The following is a 13,474-nucleotide window of genomic DNA, read 5'->3' on the forward strand; positions in this document are numbered from 1 at the left end:
GCTTTGACCGAGGATTTGGGTGACGACTTGTGAAGGAGCTAACGAGTCCCAAGACACTCTTGATACTCCGGCAGTAGATGATCTGCAGCAAGCCACTGAGCCTTCCCTTGAAGGCAGCGAAGGCTACACCCAGTTCGAGTCAAGCTCTGAAACGGAAACTCTGTTGGGGCAGCTGGACGAGGCATCTCAGGGCGCTAGTTTTGACTTTAATCTTGAGTCTCAGAACGTCGAGTCTGTCGAGGAGACAGTTTCCAGTCACGTCGAGGACAATGAGGTTGTGGTGGACGGCATTGCTGGGGAAGACGATGCGTCTGCCCAGACAGCTGACGAAGTCGTTGAGGGCAACGCCGAGCCAGCGACCAATGCTGTTCCACGGGATTCTTCTTCCCTCAAGGATCTCATCCTTAAGGTTGCTGAGGGTGTCGAGATGAACACGAGCAGCTTGAGGACTTTTGAGAAAATTCTGTCAGGGCTAGTACGAGATCAGAAGCAGCTGAACGACGAGGTGGACGAAGAGAACTTGGCCAGGATAGATGACCCCCTAGCGACCACGGACGATTCCCCTGAAGCAAGCCAGTCACTGCCCACAGGAGAAGCAACCTCTGATCAAAATGCGCCTGGAAATTCTGAAAAAGAAGTATTAGGCATGTACGTTACAGTCCGCAACAAGGTCGACGACCTGGTTGTGAAACGTGTCGAACGCCGGGCCCTTGGAGATGTGCCCGACTGGACGGTAGAATACACAATCACGGAGTTTCCATCAGACCGGGCGCGAAGGATCTTGGTCCAGATGAAGGGCCGCAGAAAGAAGCTGATGGGCTTGGATCAGGAAACGCGTTCCAGGCAATGGTTCAAGATGTGGAATGGACAACTACAGGAACGCACTAAAGCTGGAAGGAGAGCCAGGCGTATGATGACAGAGAGAGAGGAGCAACGAGGGACTAAAGTTGCGTGGGCCGACGAGCCAGCCATGAAAAAAAGGGTTAGCAAGAAGGCGCTGTCAAAGAAGACCACTGAGCCCAAGAAGAAGACTACCGAGCCCAAGAAGAAGGCCGAGCCCAAGAAAAAGGCCGAGCCCAAGAACAAGACTGAGCCCAAGAAGAAGGCCGCATCCAAGAAAACGAAATCGTCCAAGAAAGACGAGAGCGGGACGGATTGAGGCAAATGCAAGATAGCATGACGAGTATCTAAAACTTATTCATGTTGGAGTAGCGAGCTCCGTGTACAACTATTATATGTCGGCTACGATGCTGAACTCATCTTGTAAGACTATCGAATTAAAATACTTAGAGGGTAGGTAACGGCTGTATGAAGAAACGCAAAAAGAATACAAGATAATTATGCCATCTGATAAAACCTGCACCTTGACATCGTATATAGAAGATAGATAGTTATATCAATGTTGTCTTTAAAGTTGTACCAACCACCAAATACAAGTAGATAGATACCTAGTAGGTATATAGCGAAGACAGATGAGACTTGGATTAATTCATCAACATGGGTAAATTAGTGATATCCCAGTCTAGAATTCACTTATGAGATAAAATGTGCAGTTTATGTCAATACAGTACTAAGTTATGGTGACGTTATCCCCAAGATATCCTTGTCTAAACATGTCGGTCATGTGGGCGTTGTAGCGGCGCGCCTAGGCCGGTCCAGGAGTTCGACATAGGCCCGTTCATTCATCCCATTCCTTGTGGTTGTCGCTTGAGACGCGAGTCTGATGATGAATCAACACAAAAAGTCTCTGTCACAAACCACTTGTTTCTTTCATTTTCAATCCGCACTTGCTTAATCCTGGCACAACAACTATGCGTTTTCCAATAGCTCTGTTGCCTTGTCTGGGTGTAATAGCAGGCGTTACCGGAAGTGACGGATCAGCCATTGCTATCCAAAACATTGATGACATTCAACAGACGCTATATCGAATCGATTGGGCGGATCGGATATGGAAGCAAATCCAGGGTGTTTCGTCTTGTTCGGGATGCCAGGTTAGTGATGCTTTATAGTGCGAGGTTGCATACTCAGCAGCTAATCTATACCTACTATAGGGTCTGCTATTGACGTTCAAAAACCTCGCGAAACTGGGCGATAAAACCTTTGTACATACACTCCAGAATGTTTGCAAGAAATCAAAGGTATTTATGCTTCATTCTTGTACATAGCGAATACTAAAAACCCCATCTCAGGTTGAAGAGCCGGATGTTTGCGAAGGAACTATCGAGCTCCAAGGGCCTATTATTGCCGAGGCGTTGAGGAATGTGGCCATCGGCTCGAAAACCGCACAACACTTCTGCGTTACGTTTCTTGGCCTTTGTCAGTACCCTGCTATAGAAGAGTGGGATGTTCCTCTACCGCCTGATCGATCTCACCTGAAGCGCCCAGTCCCGAGTGGACAAGATCCTATCAAGGTCGTCCACTACTCCGATATTCACGTTGATCAGCTTTATACTGAAGGATCAAATGCGAAATGCAACAAGCCTATATGCTGCAGGCAAGTCAAAATAATTCGCCATACGCATAAATCATGGACTGACTTTTCTAGGCCCTTCACAGAAAATGACGAGCCTGGGAAGACAGACTCTCCAGCTGGACCCTTCGGCGAACATACCTGCGATTCCCCCGTTTCTTTAGAACACAGCATGTATCAGGCAATTAAAGAGATAGTTCCAGATGCTTCTTTTACCATCTTCACCGGCGATGTAGTTGACCACTCGATTTGGAACACTACATGGGATTACAATAAGCACCAAAGTAAGCACTCACTACCGTTGTCAAACTTGGCTTCTAGCTAACTCATTTTAGTTATTGAATCATATGAGAATATGGACAAGCATCTTGGTATAGTTTACGGTACAGCAGGAAACCACGAGTCTCATCCTACAAATGCCTACCAACCTAGCTCTATTGGTGGCGCATCATCTTGGATCTACGACCTTCTCGCCGGGGCATGGTCTCGCTGGATCGGGCATGAAGCAGCTTCCAAGGCCGCGCAAATAGGCGCATACTCTACCAAATTTCCCCATGGAAACCTCCGTGTTATTTCTCTCAACACAAACCTATACTACCGAGGGAATTTTTGGTTATTTCAGAGAAAGATGATACGCGATCCTAGTAAACAATTCGATTGGCTTATCGAAGAACTTCACGCTGCCGAGAAAGCAGGGGAGCGCGTTTATATAATCGGACACATGCCCCCAGGCGATCGGAATGCATTCCACGATCAGTCGAATTACTTGAACCAGATAGTGAACCGATATTCGTCAACTATCGCGGCCATGTTCTTTGGCCACACGCACAGAGACCACTTTCAGATCACATACAGCGAAGCACCAAAGAAGAGCTTTAGCAATGCTCTGCTCACATCATACGTTGGCCCTTCACTTACCCCAACATCCGGCATGCCGTCTTTTCGTGTCTACGACGTCGACCCTATCACATTTGCAGTCCTCGATGCCACGACTTATAGCGCTGACATGAACTCGCCGACGTATCAGACTCAAGGCCCCGTTTGGAAGAAATACTACTCAGCTAAGGAGACGTACGGTCCGCTTACGAACCCGCCACTGACGGACCCCAAAGCAGAGCTTACTGCAGCATTCTGGCACAACATCACAGAGGTATTTGAAAAGGACCAAACTGCTTTTGACAATTTTATGCTGCGTCTTAGCAGGGGATGGAAACAGCCTGTGTGCGAAGACGAGTGCCGAAAATCGCAGATATGTTTGCTGCGAGCTGCGCGAAGCCAGGATGGCTGCGACGTCCCCACGCTTGGCTCTTCATACCATACAAGAATGGAGGATTCTGCTGAGAGAGATGAGTGCGGTATCTCTGTTATACAGGCGACATTCTCTGCGCTAGTAGCCAAGGAGGGTGCTTTGAGGATTTTACAGGAGCTGTTGGTAGGCCTGGGAGTTAAGTTGTACGGATAATGAACCTTAGAGATGAATCCCATATATCTGCCATGTTGTATACTGAAGGGAACATCTCTCATCGTTTGCATTAGTTGAATCATAAGGACGTTTCCGCTATTTGAGTGATCACAAATGTACGTAACTCAGTGCTCTCGAGGTCGGTCCGAGTGTTGTTTCCAACATCCCCCCCTCGTTTTCTGCAAAGTATCGCTGGATAACTATGTTGGCAGCCATCTACCTGATCATGAATGGATAGACGTAGAGTCTCGATTTGTGTAACCTCGGCCCTTACAGACGTGTTAGTAACGCCCGCAACTGCTCCCAAGCGTCTAAATTCGTGTCAGCTTGCGAATGGGTCCTACTCTGCTTTTGGTGATCTGGGGGTAAATCCTTCGATTCCTCTCCTTCCTTTCACTTACACCGGACACATAAGAGACCGGGAATCTCGGCTGCCAACCTTGAGATGGTGAATAATAAGCAGATTCGGACACATTCTCGGACACATATTATTTACCAAAAAAGCATCAACCCTGCTTTTCTATCGTTGTTTGCAGTATCAGAGTATCTAAAAGCTGACAAGCTCCATGTTACGTTTAGCCTGCCTACGTGAGAATTAAGCGCCTATGATTCTTAGACGCGCAACTCTACAGTGTTGTAACTACAGAGCCAGCTCTGAATATATATATAACGGTATTGTCGCAGTTTTCCGTACATTGTCCCTCTTACATACCAGCATCGTTTATACTGAAACATGACTTCATCACAGAATCAAAAACTCGGCTCCGATGTGTGCGTTGTGGGAACGGGAGCACTCGGTCTGTTGGCACTCAAGAACCTTCGTGAACAGGGACTCGATGCCAGAGCATTTGAGAGACACGAACATATAGGCGGAACATGGCACGCCTCGCAGAATGTCGAGCAGACTACTGCAACAGAATACACGACAGCAAACACTTCTAAGCAGTGTGTACGTTTTAAGTCAGTTCTGACATGGATAGCAATGCTGATTATCTATAGTGTACTATCACAGACTTTCCTATGCCCGATGGTAAGTTGATGATGTTGGTGGCCAAGTATAGAAAGCTCACCCTTATCAGAATTCCCTATGCATCCACCCCAAAAAGACCTTGAGCGATACTTTGAATCTTATGCCACGAAATTTGATCTTTTCCGACACATTGAATTCTCAATCTCAGTGGATCACATAGAGCGTGACGAACAGCAAAAGAAATGGAGGGTTTTTACAAAGAACGTCAAGACAGGAGTTGAAGAGGTCAGATCTTACAGCCGCGTTGTTGTCGCCACTGGCATGCTCAACACTAAGCACATGCCAAAAGTCAAAGGCATTGAGAAGTTTACAGGAGATGCTATTCATTCGAGACAATTCAAAGATGTGTCCAAATACCGGGGCAAGAATGTCATCGTCGTGGGAGTTGGTGCAACTGGCGTTGATTCAACTTCTTTTCTCGTCAAAGGCGGAGCCAAGCAGGTCTATGCCAGTCATCGAGGGACAGTTTTTGTTGTAAGCCTTCCTGATCAAAGATGTCACAAATAGTTGCTAACCATGCAAAGCTCCCCAGACGAGTCAAGGGACAAGGTTTTGAGCATAATTTGAGTCGTCGCATATCCATGTGCATAAGAGCGTTGGGCAATTTCTCGCCGACGATACTCGCTACATTCATGACCAAGATGATGGTCAGCGTCAGGGATAAAGAATGGCCACTGATGAAAGACATCTTGAAAGATCGACCAGTCGATGGAGTCTTCCACCGAATACCGTTGTTCTCGGAGGACCTGGCGGATAATCTCAAGAGTGGCAGTGTCAAGTCGGTAAGGGGTATCCAAGAAATCACTGGGCCAAAGACTGTTGCTCTTACCGACGGTACCATCCTCGATGACATAGATGCCATAATCTTCTGTTCAGGCTACGGCTACGATTTCTCTATCATCAAGGGCCCTGGGGATCCAACTGACCCAGCCATTGCCCCTGACCACAATAAGAAGATTGAGGCGGCCGAGTATTATAAAGACGAAGACAAGTTTGCTCGTCTTTATCATGGCTTTATGTCGGAGCAGTTCCCCGACTCTTTGGCGTTCATCGGCCATGTAATCATCATGAGACCGCCTTTTGTGCTGTACGACATTGTCACTATGGCCCTGGCTGGTGTGTGGTCTGGAGGGTACCCCATCGCCAACGAACAAGAGAGACGCAAAGATATCGATGACCACTACAACTTTGTCGTCAGCATACTCAAGCGAGGCCCATTTCCTCATCTAGGATTTCGGTTCAAGATGGCCAAGACTTATGAGTTTATCAACCAAGCAGCAGGCACAGGAGTCACGGACCGTCTGGGCTGCTTTACATGGGAGGCCTGGAAACTGTGGTGGAATGATAGAAATTTTTACAATCTTCTCATGGATGGTACTGATGTGCCTGCGGTTTACAGGCTTTTTGATACTGGTCGAGGTCGAAAGCCATGGGCTGGTGCAAGAGAACAGATCATCAAGACGAATGCCGAGATCAAAGAGTTGGGAGAGGTTTGGAAGAGGGAGAACGAGGACAAGAAGACGAATTGAAGAGAAGATTAGTATAACGGGATATGTTTAAATGGTGTTTTGATGTAGGTGTTTTAGTATTCATCGCTGTGAGTCTTTCTGGAAGGGGTATAGTAACACTTCTTGGAAAACACTCCCTTGACATGTATGTAAACATGACGGAATAAGGGCCTATTCTCTTGAGATGGAAGATGAAATATCATAATAAATTTAGGCGATAGAGCAGTCGCATAAGGCAATAGCTTCTTATAGATCAAGATAATGTCTCGATTTAGGTGTAGATCTGTCGGGTCGGTAGCTGGGTGTTGTATTGTTTGCATGAATTGAAGTTATGTTATGCAGCCTAGAATGGGCGCTACTGTACCTGTCCAAGCGTTCCAGCCAACCTAAACGTTCCCTTAACCAGATCTCAGCTGCATATAGAGCTGGAGGGATCCGCATCTCTTTTACCCTGATCAACAACAGCATCGGCGACCATTTCATGCTCTCGCTTCCCATAACTCAAATCTACATTTAAATTCAGCCACAAAAAAAAAAGACTGTCGTCTGTAGCTTATGCTCGGCATTCGTCCTACTCTTAGAGCGAGGCGTTCTCTATTGGATCTCATCCGCACCAGAGGCGAAGACGACGAAGACGACAATAGTAGCCATCGAGAGCAAGGGAGCGACGACCAAAGCCCCATAAGCAGGTCCCGGTCCCCGGCCAGCTCCAGGGGCTCCAGTAGTCGTTTCAGAGGAAGCTTCAGTGATCCAGCCCCCGCGCCACCCACTAACGTTATTGCTGGTGGTGAGCCCCGGGACCCCACTCCTCCCAGAGCTGTCCAGGCTACATCGTCATCATCTCGACTCCACCCTAGAGCTGCTGCTGCTGCTGCTGCTGCTGCTCCTTTAGCGTTGGTGCATGTGGATGTAGCTCGTCAAGTGCCTCTGCCAAACTCTCCACCACCATCTCCGTCTACGTCTGCGTCTCTGTCTCCATCTTCATCAACACCTCAACCTCCATCTCGACCGCCACCTTCGTCGACCTCCTCCCCTGGTTCGACATCGCATCCCATACAGCCACAGTCGCCGACTTTATTCAACTCACCTAATAATCAATCCGATAACGCGCCAGTTTCTCCGCCCAACATGGCTCCTGTGCGTTGATTCCCGACCTCCTCCAAGCTTTCGTTCACAATCTTGGCCCGGTGCTTGTTGGCGACACAGCGCAGACTGCGCTTCTAGTTTATTGACGCTGACTTTTTGTTTTCTTCAGAAGAAGGCTGCCAACAACAGCAGCAAGTCCAACGAGGACGATGGGTTCACAGCTGGTATGCTCGATCTAGCTTCCAAGTTTCAAGGTACCTTGCGGTGTCGCTAACACTATTTGCAGGTAAAATCTACTCCATCTCTGGGTCAGTACCTGCCGACACACATATCCTGCGTCAATGTTCAGTCGCAAACCAAGCTTGTTGAAGCTAGCACGTCTATATCCAACATGTTATACTGACTTTCTACAGTCCCGTCGTCATCGCCGAGGACATGATTGGCGTTGCCATGTACGAGTTGGTCAGTTGCAATCATCTACCGCAGACATCATCGGCCACAAACTGACACGATACTATTCCAGGTCAGAGTAGGACACGACAACCTCGTTGGTGAGGTCATTCGAATCAATGGCGACCAGGCCTCCATTCAGGTTTACGAGGAGACATGTACGGCAATCCATGACAAGGTCCAAGAACTCCAAGCTAATCTTCATCGCAGCCGGCGTTATGGTTGGTGACCCCGTCTACCGAACCGGAAAGCCCTTGTCCGTCGAGCTCGGCCCCGGTCTGCTCAACGGTATCTACGACGGTATCCAGCGTCCTCTCGAGGCCATTTCCAAGATGGCCAAGTCCATTTACATTCCCCGCGGTATCGCCGTTCCTGCCCTCGACCGCGACAAGAAGTGGGAGTTCACGCCCTCCGTCAAGGTCGGCGACCACCTCTCTGGTGGTGATGTTTGGGGTTCCGTCTTTGAGAACTCTTTCCTTGCCAACCACAAGATTCTGTTCCCTCCCCGCGCCCGAGGAACTGTTACCAAGATCGCCTCCAAGGGCGAGTACACTGTCGTCGACAACATTCTCGAGGTCGAGTTCGATGGCAAGAAGACCGAGTACCCCATGATGCAGTCCTGGCCCGTCCGAGTGCCCCGTCCTTCCAACGACAAGAAGTCTGCCGATCAGCCTTTCATTGTCGGCCAGCGAGTCCTCGATGCCCTTTTCCCCAGTGTCCAGGGTGGTACTGTCGCCATCCCCGGTGCTTTCGGTTGTGGAAAGACTGTCATTAGTCAGTCTGTGTCCAAGTTCTCAAACAGTGACGTTATTGTCTACGTCGGCTGTGGTGAGCGAGGTAACGAGATGGCTGAAGTCTTGAAGGATTTCCCCGAGCTCACCATTGAGGTTGATGGCCGCAAGGAGCCCATCATGAAGCGGACCACACTTATTGCCAACACTTCCAACATGCCCGTCGCAGCTCGAGAAGCCTCCATTTACACGGGAATTACAGTGGCTGAATATTTCCGCGACCAGGGTCTCAACGTCGCCATGATGGCTGATTCTTCATCCCGATGGGCTGAGGCTCTTCGAGAACTTTCAGGTCGTCTGGGAGAAATGCCTGCTGATCAGGGTTTCCCCGCTTACCTGGGTGCCAAGCTTGCCTCGTTCTACGAGCGAGCCGGTCGTGTCCAGACACTTGGTTCTCCTGAGCGCGAGGGTAGTGTCAGTATCGTCGGTGCTGTCAGTCCCCCTGGTGGTGATTTCTCCGATCCCGTTACAACAGCCACTCTGGGTATTGTGCAGGTCTTCTGGGGTCTTGACAAGAAGCTTGCTCAGCGAAAGCATTTCCCTTCCATTAACACCTCGGCCTCTTACAGCAAGTACAACAACATTCTGGACAAGTACTACGAGAAGAACTACCCTGATTTCCCCCGACTCCGCGACCGTATCAAGCAACTCCTTTCCGACTCTGAGGAGCTCGACCAGGTCGTGCAGCTTGTCGGAAAGAGTGCTCTGTCTGATCCCGACAAGATTACTCTCGATATCGCTGGCTTGATCAAGGAAGATTTCCTCCAGCAGAACGGTTACTCAGACTATGACCAGTTCTGCCCTATCTGGAAGACTGAGTGGATGATGAAGCTCATGGTCGGTTTCCACGATGAGGCTCAGAAGGTTATTGCACAGGGTCAGAGCTGGGCCAAGGTGCGAGAGGCTACATCCGAACTACAAGCCAACCTACGACAGCTTAAGTTCGAGGTGCCTACCGATGGCCAGGAAGTTATTACCAAGAGAGTAAGTTACCAGTCATCTATGACATTTGATATACATACACTAACACGGCTTTTAGTACGAGGAGATCCAACAGAAGATGACAGACAAGTTCGCTGCTGTCATGGACGAGTAAGACCTGAGCAAGCTGCTGGTTATTTCTGTCTTGAAGCTATAGATGAGTCATGTTGTGGAATAGGCCAGAACATGGCTAGTATTCGATTACTCTTTGCGCCGCCCCGTAGTCTTGTGTATGCATCCAATATCAATTTGTTCGAAATTCGAAACCATCTTTTCTTTGTGACGTTATCATAGAACATGTCTCAAGAAACGAATTGGGTGGGTCAATGAGTGAGGTTAAAGTGATGAGCTGATGTGGGGCTACATGCAAGTTATTCTCACCATCAACTTGTAGACAAGGACGTTCTCATACTTGCAACTGTTAAAACTCTGTAACCTCTTTGTATATATACCTTTTATAAACCTTGATTTGATTTAAGATAAACTCAATCTCGCTCTCGCTTGCATAGATACACCTTTCTCCTTCACTCTTTTTCGACCCCTCACTCCCCGAACAATGTCCGAAGAGCTTCAAGACGAGGTTGAGGCAATCAACTCCATCTATGGCGACGGTAGCCTTATCCCATCAGACGATGACACCTCTATCTATATCTTAAAACTGCCTGGTGATGCGTCCTCACTCCGTCTCAAGTTCCCTTCAAATTACCCCTCTCAACCGCCCACTGTTCTCAGCACACACCACAGCTCCGGCGGCGTGAAGGGCGCTGGCGCTCGTGATCTAGGCCTCTTCCGCGATGCCTTGACCGAGGTCTTTCAAGAGGGTTTAGTTTGTCTTTTCGATGCGGTGGAGGAATTCACGCGGCGTGCTGAGGAGCAAAAGCCAGAACCTCAAGAGATGGAACCTCCGGCTGCTTCAACGCCTGAGGAAGAGTACTACGAAGAACCAGATTTTCCCCCTCCGGAATGGGTTCTCTCCGACCTCGTTACAGAGTCAAAATCAACATTTCTAGCACATGTCGCGCGAGTCACGTCGCCTGACCAAGCACGCTACTACGTCCAGCTTCTTCTTGCATCAGATAAGCGTATTCGCGGCGCCACGCACAATATGACAGCATGGAGGATCCGCGGGCCCGGCGCCTCGAGTTTCCAGGACTGTGATGACGACGGAGAGGCCGCTGCGGGAGGAAGAATGTTGCACCTGATGCAAGTCATGGACGTCTGGGATGCTATGGTAGTGGTGACGAGATGGTATGGTGGTGTTCAGCTGGGACCTAGAAGGTTTGCGCTCATCAACGCTGTAGCAAGGGACGGTCTGGTAAAGGCTGGTTTAGTAAAAGAAGAGAAGCAAGAGAAGAAAAAAGGGAAATGAACCCCTTAATGTCAAGGGAGACTTTACGCATGAATATAATACGGCACGAAACTGAAAACACATCAACAAACAAATTGTCACACTATTTGGTATCAAAATGGGACTTGGCCGCACCTGGGAACACCATTCAGACAAACAATCCAAAACGCAGATCGCTCACATTGGAATATCTAGAAATAACTTCTTCCCGCACATCAATCCCAGCCCCTCGACTTCACAGCAAACAAACGCCGTTTCCTTTGCGCCTCTCGTTAGCTGCTCATCTACTATGAGCATTTCTTTATCGTACAGTAATATGTCACAAGTGTCCTTCTTCGTTTGTTATATCGGTATTGGGGTCCCATGGCTAAATTTCATCGCTCAACAAGGGTTTCAAGATACTCATCGCCCTGACGGCCTGCTCTTCAGAAAGGATCACAGCGCCTGCTTGCGCCGTTGAGAGATATGACAGCTCAGAGCTGGCAGCTATCTGTGGATCCTGCACCAGTATACCAGCGACACCACATACGATACCCGTAGCCTCAAGAGGAAGACTCTTGAGGTCGAGGAAAATCGGGATCAAGTAAGCGTCAGTGTCTCCAACAAGCGAATCACCAAATATGTCGAGAAGATTCTTGTCGAGCAACAAGGATGGTGGGTCGTCTTGAGCCAGAGTAACAGACATGAATCGAGGCTGTGACACAAGTGCTGAAATAATGCATGTGTACAATTTCGTGTCGACGTTGTCTGCCCAGCTGGGTCTACGACCGTTCCCAGTTGCGTGCCGACTAATCGAAGGCCGCTGGTGAGTGAAGTTTGCAAGCTGCGACGTTTCACGGCCAGAGCATTGCACCAATTCCAGTGCTTCCTCGAGGTTGGGGGCCACATTCCGCTTCTTCAGTGTGCCGAAAATGCGTGTTTGCAGCTCAGCGACATTGAGCGGGAGGCCCTCATGTGGTGGGGATGATGCTGGCAACCCACCACCTTGCTTTTGGCTATTCGCGGCAGAAGTAATAAAGTTGGATTCGTTGTCTGATAGTTCGAAGCCCTTGGCTATAAGAGATTTGACCACATTCTCGCGCTCCTTTGTCGGGACCAGAATAAAATCCGAGTAGTAGGTTGTGATGAAGAAGATAGGGATACCAGCAAGAGCAAGTGGGGAGGTCAATTCCATGACACGGCCGCCTGCATCAAGTCCAGCACTAATGACGGAAAGGACCATGTAGGATTCTTTAGAAACGGAGACGATCTTCGCAACGTCGCGCGGCAGGGTTTTGAGAACTGGCTCGAACACATTCTGGGCCCACGAAGTGTGGCAGACAACCGAACACTCTAGAGGGGTAACACTGATGTTGAGAAAGCCATGCTGTCCATCAGAAGTGAGTCCTTGTAACTCGTACTCGGGTGAGTCGCGCAGGCCTCCTGCGCCTTGTGACTGCGGCAGCAGTACTCGAAGAATAGGCTGGAGGAGGCTCGAGTAAAGGCTGAGGGGAATGTGAATCAGCGTGTATGTCCCATCCTAGAGCGCACAAGTTAGAACCAAACTAAGCTACAAATGCAATTCGGCAGCGTGGTCGTGGTGGGCGCCAAAAGGGGATGAGAACGACACAGGTGTGAAGCATTCTATGTAGAGTGAGTGTGAGACTTACAAGGAAAGATACCTGCGCGTTCATGATGAACGGCCAGCATTGAGGGTCCGGGGTCTTTGTACTACAAATCTGGTCAAGGCGACGGCTGAGCGCAATGGGATTGCGTCTTTTGCGGCAGGATTGCGCTGGTGAAAGCCGTCAACAAATTGGCGCGAAGTCGAAGTCGAGTTTCTGACTGGATCATGAAGATGTCTCGTAGGCAGGTGGTTCAAGTATATGTTGCAAGGTTTGGGCTAACAAGGTTGGAGAAGAGAGGCAAGAAACAAAGAAACGGCCAGTGCCCGAAAACCCGGTAAACTCTGTTTTGGTTTGAAGTGTGTAAACAAGGTTTGAGTGTGTGAAGAAGTTTTCCAAAGGTTACGCAGCATGTAGCGAGGAGGGTTGAAGAAGAACTAGATGCAGGTCCAGTTCAGACAATGGAGGGTACGATAAGGGTAAACCCGCGTTATTAACTCTCCTCCTCATTGTACGTACATAGTCGAGTACCTCGACTGTAATTATCGCTATCTCTAAGCCGAACGGGAAGAGCACGTCCCTCGATCGAGCCCAGCCCTGCAGACAGGGTTTTGCCGTCGCAGACAAGGTGCGGGCCATGACCAACTTGGGAATTAACTACCTGTTGAGTTGGCAGAGGGTAGGCTAGTAGGCTATGACGGCAGCAACGTTAGTGGACATGCATTCTTGGGTGGGTGGGGGTAG

The 13,474-nt window shown here is 49.1% G+C and overlaps 6 protein-coding genes across 6 annotated transcripts; 5 read left to right on the top strand and 1 right to left on the bottom strand.

The window, feature by feature from the left end:
• Nucleotides 1-427: 427 nt before the first annotated feature.
• FGSG_13040 (uncharacterized protein) lies at nt 428-1,159 on the top strand (the record flags this gene model as incomplete). The annotated part of the gene is made up of 1 exon (XM_011328385.1): nt 428-1,159. One exon carries the CDS (start codon nt 428-430, stop codon nt 1,157-1,159), a length of 732 nt encoding a protein of 243 aa, XP_011326687.1.
• A 338-nt stretch (nt 1,160-1,497) lies between these two features.
• FGSG_07002 (uncharacterized protein) lies at nt 1,498-3,932 on the top strand (the record flags this gene model as incomplete). Its single annotated transcript, XM_011328386.1, has 5 exons — nt 1,498-1,501; nt 1,828-1,991; nt 2,052-2,138; nt 2,190-2,754; nt 2,806-3,932. The coding sequence occupies 5 exons, from the start codon at nt 1,498-1,500 to the stop codon at nt 3,930-3,932; spliced, it is 1,947 nt and encodes a 648-aa protein (XP_011326688.1).
• A 733-nt stretch (nt 3,933-4,665) lies between these two features.
• On the top strand, nt 4,666-6,491 carry FGSG_07003 (uncharacterized protein; the record flags this gene model as incomplete). The annotated part of the gene is made up of 4 exons (XM_011328387.1): nt 4,666-4,881; nt 4,932-4,962; nt 5,012-5,436; nt 5,487-6,491. The coding sequence occupies 4 exons, from the start codon at nt 4,666-4,668 to the stop codon at nt 6,489-6,491; spliced, it is 1,677 nt and encodes a 558-aa protein (XP_011326689.1).
• Nucleotides 6,492-7,025: 534 nt separating this feature from the next.
• FGSG_07004 (vacuolar ATP synthase catalytic subunit A) lies at nt 7,026-9,974 on the top strand (the record flags this gene model as incomplete). The annotated part of the gene is made up of 7 exons (XM_011328388.1): nt 7,026-7,607; nt 7,726-7,780; nt 7,843-7,864; nt 7,970-8,018; nt 8,080-8,164; nt 8,217-9,781; nt 9,837-9,974. 7 exons carry the CDS (start codon nt 7,026-7,028, stop codon nt 9,891-9,893), a joined length of 2,415 nt encoding a protein of 804 aa, XP_011326690.1. The 3' UTR covers nt 9,894-9,974.
• Nucleotides 9,975-10,334: 360 nt separating this feature from the next.
• FGSG_13041 (uncharacterized protein) lies at nt 10,335-11,147 on the top strand (the record flags this gene model as incomplete). Its single annotated transcript, XM_011328389.1, has 1 exon — nt 10,335-11,147. The coding sequence occupies one exon, from the start codon at nt 10,335-10,337 to the stop codon at nt 11,145-11,147; it is 813 nt and encodes a 270-aa protein (XP_011326691.1).
• Nucleotides 11,148-11,232: 85 nt separating this feature from the next.
• FGSG_07005 (uncharacterized protein) lies at nt 11,233-13,183 on the bottom strand. The gene is made up of 2 exons (XM_011328390.1): nt 12,776-13,183; nt 11,233-12,645 (listed from the first exon to the last, which is right to left on the bottom strand). The coding sequence occupies exons 1-2, from the start codon at nt 12,797-12,799 to the stop codon at nt 11,494-11,496; spliced, it is 1,176 nt and encodes a 391-aa protein (XP_011326692.1). The 5' UTR covers nt 12,800-13,183; the 3' UTR covers nt 11,233-11,493.
• Nucleotides 13,184-13,474: the final 291 nt, after the last annotated feature.

This window comes from Fusarium graminearum, chromosome 4, assembly GCF_000240135.3.
Source record: "Fusarium graminearum PH-1 chromosome 4, whole genome shotgun sequence".
NCBI classification, from domain to species: Eukaryota; Fungi; Ascomycota; class Sordariomycetes; order Hypocreales; family Nectriaceae; genus Fusarium; species Fusarium graminearum.

Excerpts from the sequence above, each read along its gene's own strand:
- FGSG_07005 (XM_011328390.1), bottom strand. The coding sequence starts at position 12,799 with ATGAACGCGCAGGTATCTTTCCTT. Across the intron at positions 12,646-12,775 it reads ACGCGCAGGTATCTTTCCTT|GATGGGACATACACGCTGAT; the intron begins GTAAGTCTCACA and ends TGTGCGCTCTAG.